This window comes from Myotis lucifugus, unplaced genomic scaffold, assembly GCF_000147115.1.
Source record: "Myotis lucifugus unplaced genomic scaffold, Myoluc2.0 scaffold_36, whole genome shotgun sequence".
Taxonomy (NCBI): domain Eukaryota; kingdom Metazoa; phylum Chordata; class Mammalia; order Chiroptera; family Vespertilionidae; genus Myotis; species Myotis lucifugus.
This window is the reverse complement of record NW_005871084.1, coordinates 2,983,705-3,004,801: the sequence shown is the minus strand read 5'-3', so window position 1 is coordinate 3,004,801 and position 21,097 is coordinate 2,983,705. Positions and strand designations below refer to the sequence as shown.

Below are 21,097 nucleotides of genomic sequence, written 5' to 3'. Positions count from 1 at the left end.
TCATAATATCCAAAAAGGGAAACACCCTGAAGGTCCATCTTCTGATGGATAAACAAAATGTGGTCTATCCATATAATGAAAGATTGCCCAGCCATAAAGATAATGCTACAACATGGATGGACCCTAAAAACATTATGCTAAGTGAAAGAAGCCAGATACAAAAGGCCACATATGGAATGATTCCATTTCTATGAAATGCCTCAAATAGGCAAATCCCTAGAGTCAGCAAGTAGATTTGTTGTTGCCAGGGGCTTGAGATAAGGAGGAATGGAGAGTGACTGCTAATGGATATGGGGCTTCTTTTTGGGGTGATGAAAATGTTCTGGAATTAGGTGATTGATGTAAAACTTTGTGAACATACTAAAAACCACTAAACTGTACACTTTAAAAGAATAAAATTTATACTTCTCTATCAAGCATTCAAAATATGACTATTCCCTATCAGTCTCTTTACTGCTTCTAGAGAAAGGTATGCTTATTTTTTTTACCTCCATTTCCCTGCTCAAGGCACCCTCTCTCCTGTCTATCTACCCATATCTAACCAATCCTCAGAGTTATGTCGACATAAGTTCCGAATCCTCAGCCAGTTGTCACCTGGTTTCTGCTCTTCTCACACACTCGACCCTCTTGCGGCACCCTCACTCTAAACACATACTAGCTTTACGGACATTTTACAGTTCTATGTCTATTTAATTTCTCTGACAAAAAGTGATCACAATAAAGACATTGATCTTATAACATTTTAATGGTTTTCAAAGCACCTTCATATACACAATCCCATTTTAATCCATATAATAATCTTTAAATGATTTATCTCCCTATAAGATAAAAACAAATTAAATTTAAAAAGATTACGTGATTTGTTTAACATAATAAAGCTGGTAGGTGTTTGGACTCCATATACAGCATTTTTTTTTCTCACTACATTAAGGGACTTACAATTTGAGAGTAGATCATGTTCCTTATTTTCTGGATGTCCCTCAATACCTAGCATGCTCCTTATCTGGGCTATGGATATAATAGGAACTCAGTACAAACATAATGAATGTATTAAATTAACAATGCGAACGAATCAGGACAGAGGTAGATCTGGAAACCTTTTGTAAAGGCTCTGATTTCCAGTGGGAATGGTAACATTTCTACAACTGATCTTACTTAGAGACTGCCATGCAGAAAGCTGGGGTTTCACTCCCACTGTATCACTAACACGCCTGGCTCTAAAAGGCTTGTCTTGGGAACAGAAGCAATGTGGAGTAAAAGTTTAGCCTCCAAAGCTAAGCGTGGCCCATTATTTCATTGCCATATGCCCAGCTCTGCAATCGCTGAAATGAAGGCACTTTCAACAAAATACCTTTTGCCTGCCCCAAAATAACTTATAAAAAGTGTAAGCATTTGTATGAAAGTCTACATCCAAATTATATTGCAGGAGATTAAGGTTTTTATGTAAAATGAACTAAATCAAATCATTGTATTTTAAAAATTCCATATCTAATACTGCTTATTATTTTAATTACCTATCCCATTACTCAAGGACAAAAGGACAACATATATATCTTTATAAATGACAAAAAATTTAATGCGGTTAGAAATATAATCCTATAAATTAGATCTTTAGAGAATTTTATTTCTTGGGAATATGATTTCCAAGAATATAGCTAGTTACAGATATTTATTTTTGTCTCAGTTGAGTTAAAGAGCAGCATACCTAGCACAGTGCTCTCATTAGAAGACCCTCTACCACCACCATTAACACTATGGACCCACATATGTGAGTATACAATCTGTCATTTGTATCGATGACATCAATTAAAAGCAAAATTACCTAAAATTGGTAAGAATTCTAATAAGAACAATATTGTTTTGACAAAACAAAAACATGAAAGTAAAGACACTAAGCTAATTCATATGGAACTATAGCATAAAGACCAAATCTATTACCTTTTACAATAAAACTCTTCAATTCAACAGTGTATTTATTGCATCTTTCTCTGATTTTTAACTCTTAATCTAACTTGTTCAATGAAAAAATAGTGGATAATTATTAAAATGAAGATTATAAATATCTTACCATACACTCCTTTGTCTAAAAGTAGTAAAAATTCATCCACAGCGTTGCGCATCTCATATTCAGTCAGGTCCAACAGTGAAACAACTTTGAAATCCAGCTGTCTTAACAAATTGGTCAATTCATACACATCCACCAAAGGAGCTTTAAGCTTGGGGTGCTCCCAGTAATTCATGTTTCCTATCAAAAGGGCAACCTTGTCCTTAGCTGTTAAAAAAGGGATTTAAAGAAGGATATAAGAATAAAATAAGACCCTTGGAAATGGTATCATTATAATAAAAAGTACGCTTTACAAATTTCATCTTAGGATGATCACTTTATGCAGCAGACCAACATACTGAGGACCACAAAGGCTAATAAATCAAACAACTGAAATTAAACTTACTGAGACTTTTGAGAACCAGGCAAAAGATATTTATTAGCTGCATATGAAATATACTGATAACTAATATAAAAGTATACGATTATTGAATTACAACAAGAATATTATTATAATTCAACTAGGCTTTTAGAGCAAATTTTAACAAGGTATGTTTGAAATTGGGTTCCCATCAAATTAGGTTCTGTTTTGCTGACAATGGAAGATGCTAAACTAAAGAAAAAAGAAAAAAAAAAGAGGAAGAGGAAGAATTTGAAACAGAGCAAGTAAGGAGAAATACCAAAGAGGACAAAAGCAGCAGCTTAACAAGTACTGCATCTGTATTTTTTTAGGTGACATATTGTCTTCTCTTGGCCTTAAATTTTTTTTTTTTCCATTTGGGTGAGATGCAGTTACTTTAGGGATATGCGAAGACTTTTGTAAGAATATGTGTTTTGTTTTTAAATATTTTTTTTTTTATTTCAGAGAGAGGAAGGGAGAGGGCAAGAGAGAGAGAGAGAAACATCGATGATGAGAGAGAATCATGGATTGACTGCCCCTGGCACACCCGCTACCAGGGATTGAGCCAGCAACCCAGGTATGTGTCCTGACAGGGAATCGAACTGTGATCTCCTGATTCATGGGTCTACTCTCAACCCCTGAGCCACACCGGCCGGACTGTACAAATGCCTTAACAGTTTATTTTCTGACCTTAGTGCACTGAGACTTTGTTCAAAGTTGTATTCTTATACAAAGAATTTTTCCGTTTTTAAGGGACAAAAAGATCTCCACCAATGCCTTAAAAAACTATCAGCTAGCTTAATCAGGTGTATAGCTTATCCAAAAACAGCTGTGGAAGGCTGGACATAGCTTAGTGCTTAAGAGGTCTTCAAAACTGTACCTTTGTTAGTTTGGGTCAGATTAAAAATTAAATACTTGAGACCATGCCACGACTGTAGGAACCTGTTACAATGTTTTTGCTGAGGATGTTACAGTGTGAATCTGTGAAGGAGACAGAGGGAGCAGGGGAGATGGAGTCACAAGAGCATCGGGCAGCACCTGCCAACTGGCTGAAGAGCCACACTGGGCAGGACTGCAGGCCACCTCCTCTGACACAGGCCAGGACTAGGTGACCAACCTCTGTCACAAAGTGCTGCTAAGTAGTTTATTTAGAAATGGCTATGAATACTACTCTTATGAATAAGCACAAATAATCACATTGCTGATTATTTGTATAAAACTTAACATCATTGTATTTCCTTTTTAAAAGTTTCTTCTTAAATAAACCAGACCAAGGTAATCACTATATGGTAAGACTATTAGCTGGCTAATCCACAGAAAGAACATTTTCAGTGCATTTGCTGGTGAGTCCAAACAGCCCTGTCAGAACTCTGACCCAAGCTCAATGCAGAGAAGGGCTCAGTACAATCTACTTCTAAGAAAGAAGAGATGTGTTGTCTCTGGCTTACACCATCATGGCCCAAATCATGAGGTTCCGAAAGATATTCAGGTATAAAGTGTTTGTAAATCATAGTGGGTTTTTTGGTGGAATATTATGATAATTTAATTTTAAAATCTATCCTAAAATAGGTTTTATTGGCAGAAAACAACTAGGAGGTATGTAAAAGGAAAAAAACCACTGGAGTCTTTGGGGGAAAAAACAGTTGTCAAACTATGAATGATAGGCTGTTTCTGCTAATATCAATACTTGTTTCATTGGTTTTGCTATCTGATTGCAAGAACACTTGGTATAGTACTAAGTGGAAAAGTTTAATAATCTAAGAACTATGTACTTTGAAATGCATGTATTCATAATTGACCATAACACTTCAAAATATGTTCCCTCGTGATAATTTTTAATAGTTAGCTTCTAAAATGTCTTTGAGCATTTTCTTGAAATAAATGGTAATAAAAACGATGAGTAAATAAATCTTACCTTGTCCAATCTACTTGTAAAACAGTTCCTGAATGACAGGCGAACTGGAGAAGATTTAGAATAGAGAAGCAGACGGCAGTGGTCGAAATGAGAGATGACAAACACATTTCAGTAAATTAGTTGTAGGAAGGAAAGGAAAAGCCAGAGTTTAGAAATATGATAAAGGACGAAACAGTAAAATTTGAAGTTGAGAAGATAAGAGTGAGGAATGAAAGAAAACTTCAAAATAACAACCATATAAGCAATTTATGATGTTTTTCAGGTGATAATATAAATGGAAGAAACTTTCTATAGAAAAACATTTACTGTAAGAGCCACCCACAATTTCTTGAACACAAACCACTTACTGGAAAAAGGAAACACAAATCCAAGTTGATTAAGCAATAGAATAAAACCACTTCAGAAATGTATTTAACTACATGATCCTAGACATTTTCCAAAGCTCAATGCAATGTGTTCTTTAAAAATTGGTACAGTGTTATATCATTAATCCTATGTCTAATAATCTACTGGTGTGTTACTTTTTATCTAAAGTGGATTAATATTCATAAGTACCTGGAAACGGGTCTGGCACATATTTAGTGCTATGTAAATATTTGTTAAAGAAAATCTTTGATCATCTGTCAAAAATTGAGTATTAAGATCCAATCTGACTGGTTGAATATACAGTCCTTGTTGGTCTTATGAGTAAAATCTTTTATTCTCTGTGTCCTACAAAATATAGCAAAAAATCCTTATCTGGCAAACAAAGCCATTCATATTCTAGCTCATGCCTGCCTTTCCAACTTCAGTAAAAGATGGCCCCCAATGAGACACAGTGTCCTTGCTCTCACATAGTGTAGTCACTCCCACTCCAGTCACCAGCCTCTAACCCCAAATCTGGGCTACCCTGTGATTCACTTTGAACCACATAATGTGGTGTGACACTCCGCTAGTTCTGAGTCTCAACCTGAAGAAGTCTGGCAGCTTTCAGTTTGGGGATCCATGCAAAGAAATCAGCGACATGGTAACACCACATGGGGAAGGAGGAGAAGGAGAGAGTGAAGTAGACCAAAAGCTCACAACAGTAAAACAGGGGAGCGCATGCCTCTTGAAAAGGACAGCCACTATTTAGACACAACTGACAGCTACGACTTTTCATAAGAACCTAGAAATCTGAATTTTTATGATATCTGATCAGTGGCAACTGATTATGATTGTTAAAAAACACGGCATGCCCCTCCCAAAAGGTCAGCCTGTTTTGTGCTCTTTTCTCTGTGGCCTGCAGCAACCTCATGTTTTCTGCCCCTTGGTTTTAACTTCCATATCTATGCTAATGACACTCATATCTATATCTCCAATCCTGGCCTCTCCATAGAGTTCCAGATCCATGTATACAATTGCCTGCTGTATACTGTCACCTAGATGTGACACAAATACCTCAAACTGGTTAGGTCCCAACTGATAGTCATCTGTCCTCTGAAGCTTGCTTTTGAATCTATATTCTCCAACTCAATGGACCGTGTCACTACCCACCTACAGGTCCAAGCAAGGATCCTAGCAGGCATGGTGATTCTCCTCTGTATTTTATACCTTATAGCAAGATGACAAAAAAGCTTACTGATTCCTAAAGATCTCCTGAATTTGTTCTTGTCTTCTGCATTCTTATTGATAAGCCTAGTTTAGATTCTCATTTCTTCTTCAGACTATTACAACAGTGTCTTAATTGTTCTCCTAAGCAAAACATCTCTAACTACTTTACTTTCTACACCAATACAAGACTGGCTTTGGGAGAGATACATCTCATTCACTCCTCCACTAAAAAGTTCCTTCCAATGGCATAAATGAGAAACGCGGCTCCTGAAGATCTAGTCTCACCCTTCTTCTCTCGCTTCCTTCTCTTTATGCTCCAGAGCAAGGTGTGTTACTTGCAGTTCCCCAAATTCAACAGTCTCATTTCTTAGCACATAGGATTTCAGGGTCCCTCTGTTTGGAAGGCCCTTCTCCTACTTATACTTCAAAATACAGAACAGCTACTGCAACCTCTCTGCTGCTTTTCTAATCTAACCCCACCGAAAGATAGTATTACTCACCTCTATGTAACATACATGTCTGTTTGCATGTTGCCAAAACAAAGAAATCATTCTACAGAAATTGACTTGGTCCCAGAAATTGAATTCAAAATAATTTTAAGTCTCCTGTTCTATAATTTATTTTACAAATATCCAAAATAAACCATTTGGTCTCAATATCATTCAAGTATTTATAAAACTTGTCAAATTGAAATAGCTTAAATTCCTTTATGCTCACCATAAAAAAGATATATGTATAATTATATTTTGAGCAGGTATTTTAAAGCTTTACTCACCCAAAGGTTGGTCAGCTGTTTGCTCTTTATTATCTATAAGAAAATAAAAATGCAAAGAAATAAGGTGTTATTATCCATGATGATATATATATATATATATATATATATATATATATATATATGTGTGTGTGTGTGTGTGTGTGTGTGTGTATTAAAAGACAGAATATGGTTTCTAATAGCTAACTTATGATTTTAAGATTCCCAGATTTTTTTTTTGTATAATTAAAAGACAGAATATGGTTTCTAATAGCTAACTTATGATTTTAAGATTCCCAGATTTTTTTTTTGTATAAGTTGTTGGGTTCAGTTTGCTATCATTTTTGTTGAGGACTTTTAAAAAATATATATTTTATTGATTTTTTACAGAGAGGAAGGGAGAGGGAGAGTTAGAAACATCGATGAGAGAGAAACATCAATTAAGCTGCCTCCTGCACACTCCCTACTGGGTATGTGCCCGCAACCAAGGTACATGCCCTTGACCGGAATCGAACCTGGGACCCTTGAGTCCTCAGGCCGACACTCTACCCACTGAGCCAAATCAATTAGGGCCAGAGTCCTCACTCTTACTCTGCCTGTCATCTCAGTTAATGCTTTCTCTTTGGCTGAACTTGTTTAGAAATCTGTTCTGATTAAAATTGGCAAAGAGCCCAGTCAGCATGGCTCAGTGGTTGAGTGTCAACCTATGAACTAGAAGATCACGTTTCAATTCCTAGTCAGGGCACATGCCTGGGTTGTGGGCTTGATCCTCAGGGTGGGGGTGCAGGAGGCAGCCAATCAATGATTCTCTCTCATCATTGATGTTTCTATCTCTCTCTCCCTCTCTCCCTTTCTCTTTGAAATCAATAAAAAAATAATTGGCTGAAGAAGGATGAATATTCCTGCCAACAGTCAATTTCTTTTTTTTTTTTTTTTAAATATATTTTTATTGATTTTTTTACAGAGAAGAAGGGAGAGGGATAGAGAGTTAGAAACATCGATGAGAGAGAAACATCGATCAGCTGCCTCCTGCACACCCCCCACTGGGGATGTGCCCGCAACCAGGGTACATGCCCTTGACCGGAATCAAACCCGGGACCCTTGAGTCCGCAGGCCGACGCTCTATCCACTGAGCCAAACCGGTTCGGCATCAGTCAATTTCTTAATGGTTACTGACCAACTACTTATTTATATAATGCACTAGAGGCCCAGTGCACAAAAAATTGTGCACTTGGGGGGGGTTGTCCCTCAGCCCAGTCTGTGCCCTCTTGCAGTTTGGGACCCCTTGGGGGATGTCCACCTGCTGGCTTAGGCCCGATGTCCGTTGGAGATTGGGCCTAAGCTTGCAGTCAGACATCCCTCTGGCAGCCCGGGAGCCCTCGGGGGATGTCCACTTGCCAGCGGGGAGCAGGCATAAGCTGCAGTCGGACATCCTTAGCGCTGCTGAGGAGGCAGGAGAGTCTCCTGCCACCACCGCTGTGCTGGCAGCTGTCAGCCTGGCTTGTGGCTGAGCAGAGCTCCCCCTGTGGGAGCACACTGACCACCAGAGGCAGCTCCTGCATTGAGCGTCTGCCCCCTGGTGGTCAGTGTGTGTCACAGTGACCAGTCATTCCCAGTTGTTCTGGTGTTAGGGTCAATTTGCATATTACTCTTTTATTATATAGGATACAGGCCTGGGCACAGGTGGGGGCTGGCTGGTTTGCCCTGAAGGGTGTCCCGGATCAGGGTGGGGGTCTCACTGGGGTGCCTGGCCAGCCTGGGTGAGGGCCTGCCTGATGACCATTTTCAGGCTGGCCACGGCCGCGGGCTGAAAGCAGGTATCTGGGATTTATTTAACTTCTATAATTGAAACGTTGTAGCGTTAAGCCGAGCCCAGGTCGGGTTGCCCCTGGCAACCGAGGCTCCCAGCCCCTCCCTGAGCTGAGGCCACACAGGCTGGAAGCAGGTATCTGGGATTTATTTATCTTCTATAATTGAAACTTTGTAGCCTTGAGGGGAACTCAGGGCCGGCCAGGAGAAGCGGGAAGCTTGGCTTCCTCCATTGCCGGGGGCAATGCAAGCCTCCTGATTGCTCTAGTTCTGTAGCCGCAGCCATCTTTGTGACGGACTGAGGAGTGATGGTTAATTTGCATATTACTCTTTTATTAGATAGGCTATTATTCCCACTAACACACCTCTTACTTCAAATAAAGACATCTCACCCAACTAGTTCTGGTATGTTCTATGAATGAGCAACTTTGAACAATGTCCCAGGGGTCTGGCAAGTTCAGAATTGTTACCCTGTTACTCTTTTAAAGACTGCTTCTTGTCTTTCAAATGAAAAATTACTCACTTCCCCCATTAACTGTCTTTTTATGATATAGACTAGTTCACAATGATAAAAAATGCATTCATATTTTGTATGGCCTCAGTATAGTTTTCTATCCTTATATAGTCTTACAATCTAGAATATTTTAAATCTTTTCACTTGCATGAAATTGTATTTCATGCAAGTACTAATTTCAACCCTAAATCATATTATTTTAATAAAGAAAAATGTTACCAGTACTACTATAGCAAAAATATCTATAGTATCTTTAAATTATTATATTCAAAAACTTGAAAATATAAAACTAATGTTTTATGCTTATATTACTCACCAGGATGCCCAAGATGATGTAATTCATCTGAAATTCAATTAAAAAATAGATTATCTTTAAATAGCTTAAATGCCAATTTAGCACAAATAGTAAGGCTAATCAAAGAAGGTTTTGAGTTATTAAATCATGTTAAAATGTTTCAGTAGTTTAAAACTTTTCAAATATATTATCAGAAGCCATGCAAAACTGAATAGGAAAGTATAATGTTGTGGATATCATTTAGGACTTCTAAGCCATTATTACTTTCATTAAGTGACAAAAGGCTAAACAGATTCATTCACAATTTGTTCAAAGTTTTACGTATTCTGTCCAATTATGGAACAAAAGCAGTCAAGAGATAGGTCTGTTTGTAGTCTCAATCATAAACTTCTTGAAACTAGTTAACCTCAAATGATCTTTTCTTTTTAAATAAACTTTTAATTTTAGATCAGCTTAAGATTTAAAGAACTAACGTGAAGAGAATATAGAATTCAGGTAAACACCCATACACCAGTTCCCTATTTTTAACATCTTATGTTAGGAAGGTATATTTGTCATAACCGTTAATGTTCTTTTTTGTTCCAAGACCCATTAGGGCACCACATTACATTTGCTTAAGTCGCCATAGGCTCCTCTTTCTTGTGACAGTTTCTCAGACTTCCCTTGCTTTTGATGACCTTGACATTTTTGAGAATTACTGGTGAGGTATTATGTGGAATGTCTCTCAGGTGGGATGTGTTGATGTTCTTCTCATGGTTAGATTGGTGTAATGTGCTTTTGGAGGCACAGTGGTTTCAGAATTGTTAACCTGCACCCCCTTGCTAAAGGACATCATCTAAGCCAATATCATGACATTATAGCCATCTTTGTTATACTATTCATAAGATGGTAGGTAGAACTTATTCTTATATGTGATATAAAATCAATTAATGAGTAGCATGAGCTAGAGTATATGGCTATGTACAATTTCTTTTCCCTTTTATCTTACTGACTTCTCTCATTTCTGATTACTTAGGTCAGTAACATCATGTTCCATGGGTAAAAAAGGTATGCTATTAGGACACTTTTCATGACATGAGTCAACCCACCAATTATAAAAGGTCTCAATTTTGTATATCTTTTAGAAAAAAAAGTTGGGTCTAATTTTTCCATCTGAAATTTCTGGAGTAGTTTCATGGTTGGATTTTCATCTCTAAGTGTTCTGAACAGATTTATTTGAAAATTATTATTTAACAGTGTGTGTGTTACTACAAAAATTATAGGGAGAATCTTGCAGATAAAGAAGCATCACAACAGGTGATAATTTACAAGCATCACCCTGAAGCCAATCAAAACAGCAATGCTGGTTTTATTTATTTATTTATTCTTAGAAGTCTCCAATGTTAGGAAGTTTTCAAAATAATGCAATTAGGCAAAAAAGGGGAAAGAAAAGAAAGAGGAGTTGGTTAGTATTTCTTCATGTAGCTTCCCTCAAAAAGGGTCCAAATACGACAGGATTGAAATCGTCTTATGCTAGAGAAATCACGTTCACAATTATGTATTAGGATGAAAATAGTACTTATAGTATTTCAGAGTGACACCATAGTGATACAAAGAACAAGAAAACCAGGAAACATAAGATTTAACATGATTTTCTTTTCCCAAGTAGAGCCTAAGGTTATAGTTTAAAGAGGCAGAAATTGAAAAAATACTTTGCTATCCACAAACCTAATTTTGTAAAACAATGTGATATCATACTGAGGGAACTTAAGTTTTAAAATTTACTTATTACAACTTATGTACAATGCTTTGGTTAATTAGAACAAATTAGAAACTTATGTTGAAAGAGATTTTCAATTCTCTTTATATATTACGGTAAAGGTGACATGGTAGATGGCCTTGTAGCTTCAAAAATGGGTCATATCAATTTTATATTGAAACAAACTGAGTATTTAATATTTGATAAAACATGTGTTAAACAATAATAATCTGTCCTGAAACTTTTAGAAAAACCACATTCAAAAAGAGGCATATTATCATGGCTAAAGAATAGATAAGAAATCTGAACAAGTCTCCATGACAATATAGCAATCTATATTTTTTCACAATTTTTATAAAGATAAAAATTAGCATTAAGAATTAATTGCAAATGTTTGCTATTCATAAGATGTTATGCAGGAAGTTTATTTTTATATACTAGTAGAGTAGAAAATCAACTGAATAGTAGTTATTTTAATAATGTGTCAGTTTAGCAGTGTCTGTGGCACTTTACAAACCCTCAAAGACTAAGATACAATATCCTTCGAGTGAAATGATTTCTTATAGCTAGTATTTTTTCCATCACTGCACTCAGTAGGCTAGAGCACGCCACCAGTCCCAAGAGGAGCCAGCATGCAGGATATCTGGTTTCAAACCAAAGATTACACTACCTTCAGTGCACTCCACTGCCTCATCTGTTCTTCCTTGTTCCAGAGAAAACAAATGTGAATATATTGTAATTCATGATCTTAGGAAGGGCAGCCATCAAGCAAACAGAGAGATAAGTATCACAGAAATATGTTGGCAAACCAACATATGCATCAACACCTCTTACTATTAACAACATAACTATAAATGCATTAAGCTCAAATAAAACAAATTCCCAAATGATGTACTTCGTAATGGGATTGTTGATTGATCATTCTTTCCTTCACATGTCTGTGATGTTTGTTTTTTAAAAATGTTTTCTTAAAAATCTTTTTCCATGAAATCAAGTTCTTTATAATTAAAGTTTTAATACATTTTTTTTTGCCATAAATGTTTAAAATAAACTGTAAAATTCAAAAATAACCAAAAAGTCTAAATAAAAAACTATTTTTCTAGTACTATCTGGTCATCCTATATAATAAAGAGCTAATATGCTAATTAGACCGAACAGTAGAATGACCATCCAGACGACCTTCCAGACGAAGCCAGGCCTGTGAGGGCTGGCCGAGGCTGCGCAGGGCTGCGAGGGCCGGCTGAGGCTGCGAGGGGCTGTGAGGGTCGGCCGAGGCTGCAAGGAGCTGCGAAGGCCAGCTGAGGCTGCGAGGGGCTGTGAGGGCTGACGAGGCAGCCGGGCTGTGAGGGCCAAGCCCCTTGCAGCCGGGCTGTGAGGGCCAAGCCCCTTGCACGAATTTCATGCATCAGGCCTCTAGTAGTATATAAAGCTAGATTATGAATTTAGTATGTGTTCTCTCAAATATCTATATGGACAATGTTAACTCCTGATACTTATCACACCATTAAGTAGAAGGGGGTAATTAGTAGAATTTCCACTGTTGAAGTGTTTTATTTTATATAGTTTCTATTATACTCCATTTGTCAGAACACTGAGTAACACTGCTTACCTATGATGATTTCTACCTTCTTGCTATCTTGACTGTCTCGATCATTATGTACACGACACCAATAGGTTCCTTGATGTTCCAACTCCACATAAGGCACCTATATCAATATCAGAACACACACATTTCCTCCTCAATTTTAATTTAAATTGGCTTGGAGAAAAAGTTATTTTGTATTTTAAAAAATTCTTACAATAAAATTTCAGAATGCTTTAGACAGCTGAATTATTGCCATTCATTAGATTAAGAATAAATTTTAGCAAATGACACAATAAATCCAATTATGATGAGTTTGGTGTAATACTACATTTGACATTTTAGCATAAGCCCTTAGATGTGGGCTGGTGTTATTTTCTGGAAATTTTGCAAATATACAAGTCAATTAATATTAAATAACAAGGACTTGAAACAAAATTACTGAAAACATAAAAACACCCTCTACAAAGATGAATTTTAATGTTCACCTTAATTTTCTATTACACTGTTTATTTTACTTATTAGAACAAAAAATGCCCCGAAAGCCAACTTCATACCATGAATATCTTCTTTGTCTCATGCACTAAGGGTGATTCATTTTTGAACCACTGGTAGTGAGGAATAGGGCTTCCAACAGCAACGCACTGCAGGACCAATGTGCTGCCTGGCATCAGCTTTTGGGACCTTGGTTCAACACAGATTTGCAACTTGGATTCAGAGATGCCATTCGAACTTCCTTAAATTAAAAGAAAAGCATCATTAAACATAAAATCTCTAAGTTAAAAATAAAATTTTCCCCTATAATTTATAAAAGTAAATGAGTTTTCAAGTTCATCCTTCATTTTTACAATCTTTAATAGCAATGTTTCATAAAACTACAGCATTTTTAGAAATATTAAGAAATGCTGTCTGGATAAAAGAATGTGGTGGGCAAATACATTCAGAAAATCCGGAGTTAACAGATTTTTTAAATTACAGAACTTGTCGAGCTTTCAAAGTGTTAGTATGCATTGTGCATGTAAGAGGGGAAAAGAGCTCAAGTGGCTTCCAAATGTGTTTGGCCACAGAATCTCTCTGGAGGGGGCAAACAACTTATTAATATCTTGAGTGACATTCACGTTCACAGAAAGATCTACATTCTTCACTTTGATTTAACTTATTGCAAAAAGGAGTTCTGTTATTAGCACTGAATAAATATGCATTTCCTCCCAAGGCAGATATCAGAAAACATCATTTACTGAACACTCATTGTCACTCTTTAAGTTCCTTGGGGACAGAGGGCTTGTCAATGTTACGCAATACCAGGTCTCCATCATGAAATTCAGTCTACAAACTGCAGGTGATTAATAATATTTGTTGAATGAATAAGATTGTATTTATAACCATAGTAAATTTTATTACATTCACAGAAATATTCTAGAAAGATAAATAACTCTCTTAATTAATCATGACTATTTTTAGAGATGGTTTACTTATTTAGGTGTAGGAAAGGCTAAATTGAGAGGGAAGAATGAATCAGACTAGTAACAAAAAGCCTGTTTCCCTCCTATTATTTTTTTGGGCAAAAATGACAAAGGATATGGTCTTGATATGTGTGTGAATAAATAAAATAGTGTCTGATGGTTACTCTTTCTAGTAGACTTGATTTTTCCTTGATCAATACCAGTTACTGGACTAAAAAGATGAATGACAAAGAGTAGAAAAATAGTTCAATGAAATGTTTTATTGCAGCAAATGATATACTATATGCCCTTTTATGTCAACGTCCACTCTAGTTTTATTCCACAACACAATTTTTTAGGAGTAATACAGTTACGTGGGAGAAAAATGTACAGTGTAGAAAGAAACTGTAAAGTGAGCAAAACTGTGCTTGGCCGGTGTTGCTCAGTGGCTGAGTGTTGACCTATGAACTAGGAGGCCATGGTTCGATTCCTGGTCAGGGCACATGCCCCGGTTGTGGGCTTGATCCCCAGTATGGCATGCAGGAGGCAGCTGATCAATGATTCTCTATCATCATTGATGTTTCTATCTCTCTCCCTTCCTCTCTGAACTCAATAAAAATAAATATTTTTCAAAAGTGAGCAAGACTGTATTAGATTTTTTCCTCTTCTAAAACCAGAGACATTCAAATCCAAGTTGGAAGAGGTCATCAGCAGGGCCAGACTGAGAAGAGTTCTGTCATCTGAAGGTATTTGTGTGTGTGTGTGTGTGTGTATATATATATCCGTAGAGAAGAGAATCTAAGTACACAGGATAAAATCTTAACAACTGCTGACCTTATACTGGGTGCAGTACATATGTGAGCTTTTTGTGATATTTTGATACTTGAAATTATTTAAAAGCAAACATTTAAAATAAATGAAAATAAGGTAATTCCCTTCTCAACATTCAACTTACTTACCCTGGAAGCTTTCTGTTAGTTCTGTGACATCACACACATCCAGTTGTGACCACTGGCTGAATTCAAAGGTGCAGTTATTATTCACTCGACAGACATAAAAGCCTGCATCTTTTACATGCACTGTGTTAAAAACAAGTTCTGATGCATTTCCGTTTGGAATCTGTGAAATAAACAGTAGAGAACATCAGTGAATGACTCAGCAACACACCTTATAAAATGTGCTGTACAAAATGGATGTCTTTGGAGTTTTGAAAAGCATATCTTTTTCCCAAGATCTAGACTATTTGTTACTTAAAAAACAAGTAACATTTTGAGTAATTCAGGACTGAAGTCTTACGGTCTTCTACAAATTCATTAACTAAAGAGCTCTCTTCCATATATCTTCCCCAAACGCACTAACAGAAAAGTATTGTTCTGCCATCTAAAACTGTGCAATTGTTGGTATTTAAAGAACCCTCAATGTCAACATTTATGAGTAAAGTAGCCATATGACATGACAAGCACCAAGATGAAGTAGAGAGCACACAGAGAGTTAGGCCTGGCTACTAATTTCAGTTCTGACCAAATTAGTTGTTAGTACATGAACAAGCTACTTCCCCTCAAGACCCATGTTCTCATCTGTGAAACCCTGTGAGGACACACTTCTAACACAGTACAATTCTTTCAAGGTCGGGGTGGAGCAGGGCTATGGGAAGCATATCAGTGATGGGGAGAAATGGCCATCCAAGGGTTTCCCAAGCTTCGGTCCCCACATTAAGGTTTTCACCTTTGCTGCCCCCATCAATTTATCAGCACCACCCAACTCTGCACATTGTCATGGAGTTTAATCAAGTGCCAGGTTCTATTATATCGGCTCCCCTGCAAAGTACTTGAGCAAGCTCGGCCTTCTCTCTCCAAACCTCAATCAACTGAATCCAACTCTCTCCCCTCTCAGGACCTGCACCAGCACATGAGCATTTTGCTGAAGATCTGACCACTGGGGTGCACTAAGCACTGCCTGACGATCCTACGACGGTAAATGCCAGGTTAAGAGGTTTGCTTTCCTATCAGACCATTCATGTATACTTTCTCTCTCCTCAAACCTACTGCAACCCGACTTCTCTCAGCCTTTGACTTCAGACAGAAACTCTTTCCTCTTCCTGCCACCAAATTGCACACCTATTTACAACTTCTCTCTCCTCTCCTGTAGAAATGGAAAAAGGTGCCTTCATAATAAAGGCTACTTGCGCTTAGGATCTGTGGGGATCCACTCAGAACCCCAGAGTTGGTATAAAGATTAATTCAAGCCGAAGACATCTGGGATTTAACAAATGCATAAATCAGCCTTCTCAGAGCTTCCCTTTTCTCACTAAAAGCAGAAACTTCTGTGAAATGAGGCTACCATAAATTCGCTCTTCAGGGCAGCTTTTACTCACAGGAAGGAGACCCAAGAATGAACTTACAAACCCCTCTCCAGAGGAGTTTTATGGCCATGAAGAAAATGGAAAGACCACTTGCACCTGCATGAATAACCAATGTCACAAACTTTCTTGTCTCCCATTTATTCTTCTATAAATCCCTTTGCATTTCCTTAAGAAACCCACTTGTTCTTCCCAGAGAGGCCTTTTCTTCCTCCTCCCTTTTCCCTACTAAGTCAGGTATATAAGCCTCTAAATCTAACCATTCATGGAGTTACTTCTTTCGTAAGTTCCCATACGAATAAACGTTTTCTCTTTTTCATCTGGATGTTGTCAGTTAATTCACAGGCCTCCAGGGACTGAACATAAGAGGGTAGAGAAAAAGAATTTTTCTCACTGACAGTCCCATCCTCTCTGACCTTGCTCCTGTAATTTTCTCTATGTTTGAGCATCTATTTCTCTTTTTTACTGTTTCACTCTCAAAAACATACTCTAGTTTCTTGTGTCTTAAATAAACAACAAAAAACCCAAATAGGCCTCTCCCTTGGCCTGCACCCCCTCTTAGCAGCACTGAGAATGCTGACCATCCCTTCCTGGTTTTGTATCATCCTCTCCTGGTTTTCTTCTTCTCTCTCTTGCAGATTCTTTCGTCTTCTTACTGGTTCCTCCTCCACTACAGACACTTCAATGTCATCTCCCCAGATAGCCAAACTGACTAGCTGATTCATTTGGATGTCAAACAGGCATTTCAAACTTAACAGGTCTTGATTCTTGATTTTTCTCCCTAAATCAATCCTCTCCTAATCTTCAACACCTCAGTACATAACATGTCCCCAGATGTTTAACTAAAAAATCCAGGGGTCATCCTTGATCTCTCTTCTTCTTTCCTCCTGCTCTTTTGCCAATCTATGGGGCTTGGCTAACTCTATCTCTAAAATAAACTGACTAACGCACTTGAATCCACCCCTGAGGCCACACCCTGGTCCACACTACCTCTATTCCAATCTGGCACATGGATTAGATGACTGGTCTTCTTGCTTCCTTCAAGCAGTAAGTCTGTGTTTTAAAAACAAATTCTATCATGTTATTCCTTCTGTTTAACACCTGTAGTGGCTTCTCGCTTTCTATCACCCTGTTTACTGTCCTCACAGCTCTTAGCTAAGGAATTTATTTCTTGTGTACTGTCTGCCTCTCCCTGCTGAGGGTGGCAGGGCCCTGGTGTCAGTGCTCCATCATCAGGCCTCGGAGCACGGTCTGGCACAGGCACATGCTCATCAAGTACTTGTAAACCAACAGCTCCTAAAACAGACTGCAAATGTCAGAACAGTCTGACAAATTCAGCTTGTCAAAGCTTTCAAGTCTGTTACCACTCAGCCCTCCACTTCTGACTTTCTCAAATCAGGATGTAACTTACTAACGATATATGTAACATAGTACTTTTATCCATTATTTCTCCCGCAAAAGTCATTTAGGAAAATAAAAGCAACTTTGCAACAGAGACAATATGGTAAAATAGTTACCATCTCTTGAAAGCCTAGGCACATAGAACATCCTGTCTATTAAATTCTCACAGCCCAATGACGAGCATTCACATTGCTGGTAATGATAGTCAGGGCCCAACACGGGCCTGTCTAGCACCAGGGCCTACATGCAGTCTTTTTACTACAGTTCACAGCTGCTCTCCCTTACCTGCGTGTGAGATCTGGAAGGAAAAAAACTGTATAAAACCACACATTGCTTCCAAGGCAGAGTGACCCCATTAAAGGAAAGATCACAATCTTAGAACGAATCTTTAACTTAGTGTCAGGTTTGCAAATGTAGACCAACATGGGTCAGCCAGACCAGTGAGAACTCCCCAGTGGCAGAGTGGCACAAAGAGCTTTTAAGAAAAGAGAATTCCAATATGTGATTTTATTTATTATTTTTACTTAAAATTTTTTTTAATTGATTTTAGAGAGGAAGGGAGAGGGAGAGAGAGAGAGATAGAAACATCAATAATGAGAGAGAATCATCCATCAGCTGCCTCTTGCACACCCCCTACTGGGGATCGAGCCCACTACCTGGGCATGTGCCCTTGACCAAAATCAAACCCAGAACCTTTCAGTCCACAGGCCAACGCTCTAGCCACTGAGAAAAACCAGCTAGGGCTATTTATTTATTTATTAAAACATATTTTTATTGATTTCAGAGAAGAAGGGAGAGGGAGAGAGAGATAGAAACATCAATGATGAGAGAGAATCATTGTTAGGCTGCCTCCCACACGCCCCACACTGGGGATCAAGCCCGAAATCTGGGCTTGTGCCTGACCAAGAATCAAACTATGACCCCCTGGTTGGTCAATGCTCAACCACTGAGCCATGATGGCCAGGCTCAATATGTGATTTTAAATTATTTGTTCGGTGGAGCAGGGATACAAGGCTTCCCCAAGAGGAAAACATGCCCCCTTCCAGACTCCTGATTCTATTTCAGAATCTCACAACAGCCTCCATCTTTTGACAATATAATTATGTGGAATACTTAATATTGCATTAGCCTTCCATGCCAGCTTGGAAGTCTTTAAAGAATTTCTATAGCTATGTTAGAATACTCTGGTGATGTTTCCTCTTTGTTCACATTCTTGCTCCAAGTAATCCCTACTTTCCACAATTTTTAGAGTAGAGAATTGGTTTTATTATTGCTTACAATCTATTTGGAAGACAATTTTGGAAATGCATTTCCAAAATAAAGATTCTTGAATACTTCAGTAATAACACAGTAATATCTGTCAGATCAAAATTCTAAAAACATATTGAGCCTAACAATGCTAATTCATTTTCTATCATTCTGTCTTCTTATAATAGAGGAATTAAAAAATACTAAGAAATTACCTCTTTATTCATTTTGAACCATTGATATTGTACGAAAGGATGTCCAGTTGCTCGGCAACACAATTTCACAAACTGTCCAGCCAAGACTGCCTTTGATTCTGGGTTTACAGTGATCTTTATTCCTTAAAAAAAAAAAAAAGTTAAGTAAATAAAGTCACAAAAGAGAGGTTTTCCTTGTTTATATTTCTGAAACCGAAAAAAAAAAAAAGAGAAGTATTTTGGAAATAACCTGCATATTCATCCTTGTAACAAATTGCCCATTCACATCCCCCCCACCAGATTCTGGGTTTTTGAAGTTCCAGGCTTTGTAAAACCAGGAGGAAAGAAACTTGCCCGCAGAAAACTTTGATCTGTTGTACTTCCCACAACTGGGGCAGAAAACTGTTTGTCATATTTCTTCAATTCTTAGAAATATTTTTTCCACATTCTAACACATCTGAATCAGGATGCACCTTGCAATAGACATCTGCCAGGCAGCAGTCACAACATCGTTTTCAGTGCTGGCTCTTTGAATATTTGGTCATAAATGCACATATGGCCGGAACTTCAATTGAGTGCACTGTTAGTAAGACAAGTGCTGAGTTGAAATGCCACTAAAACTGTCTACAAAAGACATCTGAATTTCAATGCTATGATTTAGTATTAAAATGACAATTATTCTGTAAGCAGAAAGATACACAACCAGAAGAGCAGGATGTAAATTTGACACAAGTGATACAAACATTTCTCATTTGAGAAATGACTACCAGCATGTTAACTTGGAAAACTTTTGACAGGAGTTTAAAGAAAATCCTGGAGTCAATAATGAAAAGAGACCCTTCCCCGCCCTCCATCCCAGCTCTCAATCATTCCCCCTGGGAAGCCTGCTGCTATGGCACAGGGATGCTCAGGCAGCCCCGAGAGAGGCCCAACCAGTGGGGAAAGAAACGTGGCCTCCTGCCAATAGCCACGTGAACCAACCACCGGAGAAGGGGATTCTCCAAACCCAGCCAAACCCTCAGGTGGCTTCGGCCTGACCGACAGCGTGATTGCCATCACATTAGAGGCCCAATGTGAGCCCAAGCCACCCGGCAAAGCCACTTCTGGATTCTATACTCAGAAACTGGGTGAGAGAAGAAACGATGGCTGCTACTTGTTTTGGGGTAATTTGTTATGCAACAACAGATAACTGACACGAAAGAAATCAAAGTTAGGAAATTTTACATTTGCCAAGGTTGTAACACCTAACACTGGGTTGGGTGGCTTTTAGGAAAGAAGGAGAAAAGGTCATCAAAACATATTAAATTGCCCTGGCCAGTTTTCTCAGTGATTAGAGGGTTGGCCCACAGACTGAAGGGTCTCAGGTTCAATTCCATCAAGGGCATGTACCACAGTTGCAGGTTCAATCCCTGGCCCCGGCCGGGACACCAGTGGGAGGCTCCAATCGATGGGTCTCTCTCATGTTGAAGTTTCTCTCTCTCTCTCTCTCTCTCTCTCTCTCTCTCTCTCTCTCTCTCCCCTCACTTCCACTCTAAAAAAAAGAAATCAATGGAAAAAATATCCTCGGGTGAGGATTAAAAAACATATGAACTTAATTTCCTGCACCTTTCTCTCTCATCGATGTTTCTAACTCTCTATCTCTCTCCCTTCCTCTCTGTAAAAAATCAATAAAATATATTTTTTAAAAAAAGATTACAACTTAAGAGGAGTTAGTCTAAATATCAGCAATATTAATACATCAAAAGTACCAAGTTTTCTACGGAAAAAAATCGCAGGTAAGGTAAAATAGGTATGTGAAATCATGCCAGAAAGATACCACATAAGACCAAAATC

General features: G+C 38.0%; 1 protein-coding gene across 1 annotated transcript in view; it reads right to left on the bottom strand.

Annotated features, from left to right (window-relative positions):
• MALT1 (MALT1 paracaspase) overlaps positions 1–21,097 on the bottom strand; it is a gene marked incomplete at its 5' end in the record, with an annotated part of 51,960 nt that overhangs the window by 12,724 nt on the left and 18,139 nt on the right. The window contains 8 exons of the mRNA XM_023752595.1: positions 2,069–2,272; positions 6,707–6,739; positions 9,322–9,348; positions 11,709–11,741; positions 12,648–12,744; positions 13,178–13,356; positions 15,022–15,181; positions 19,286–19,407. Coding sequence (XP_023608363.1) covers positions 2,069–2,272; positions 6,707–6,739; positions 9,322–9,348; positions 11,709–11,741; positions 12,648–12,744; positions 13,178–13,356; positions 15,022–15,181; positions 19,286–19,407 — 855 coding nt within the window. The remainder of the gene's footprint in view (positions 1–2,068; positions 2,273–6,706; positions 6,740–9,321; positions 9,349–11,708; positions 11,742–12,647; positions 12,745–13,177; positions 13,357–15,021; positions 15,182–19,285; positions 19,408–21,097) is intronic.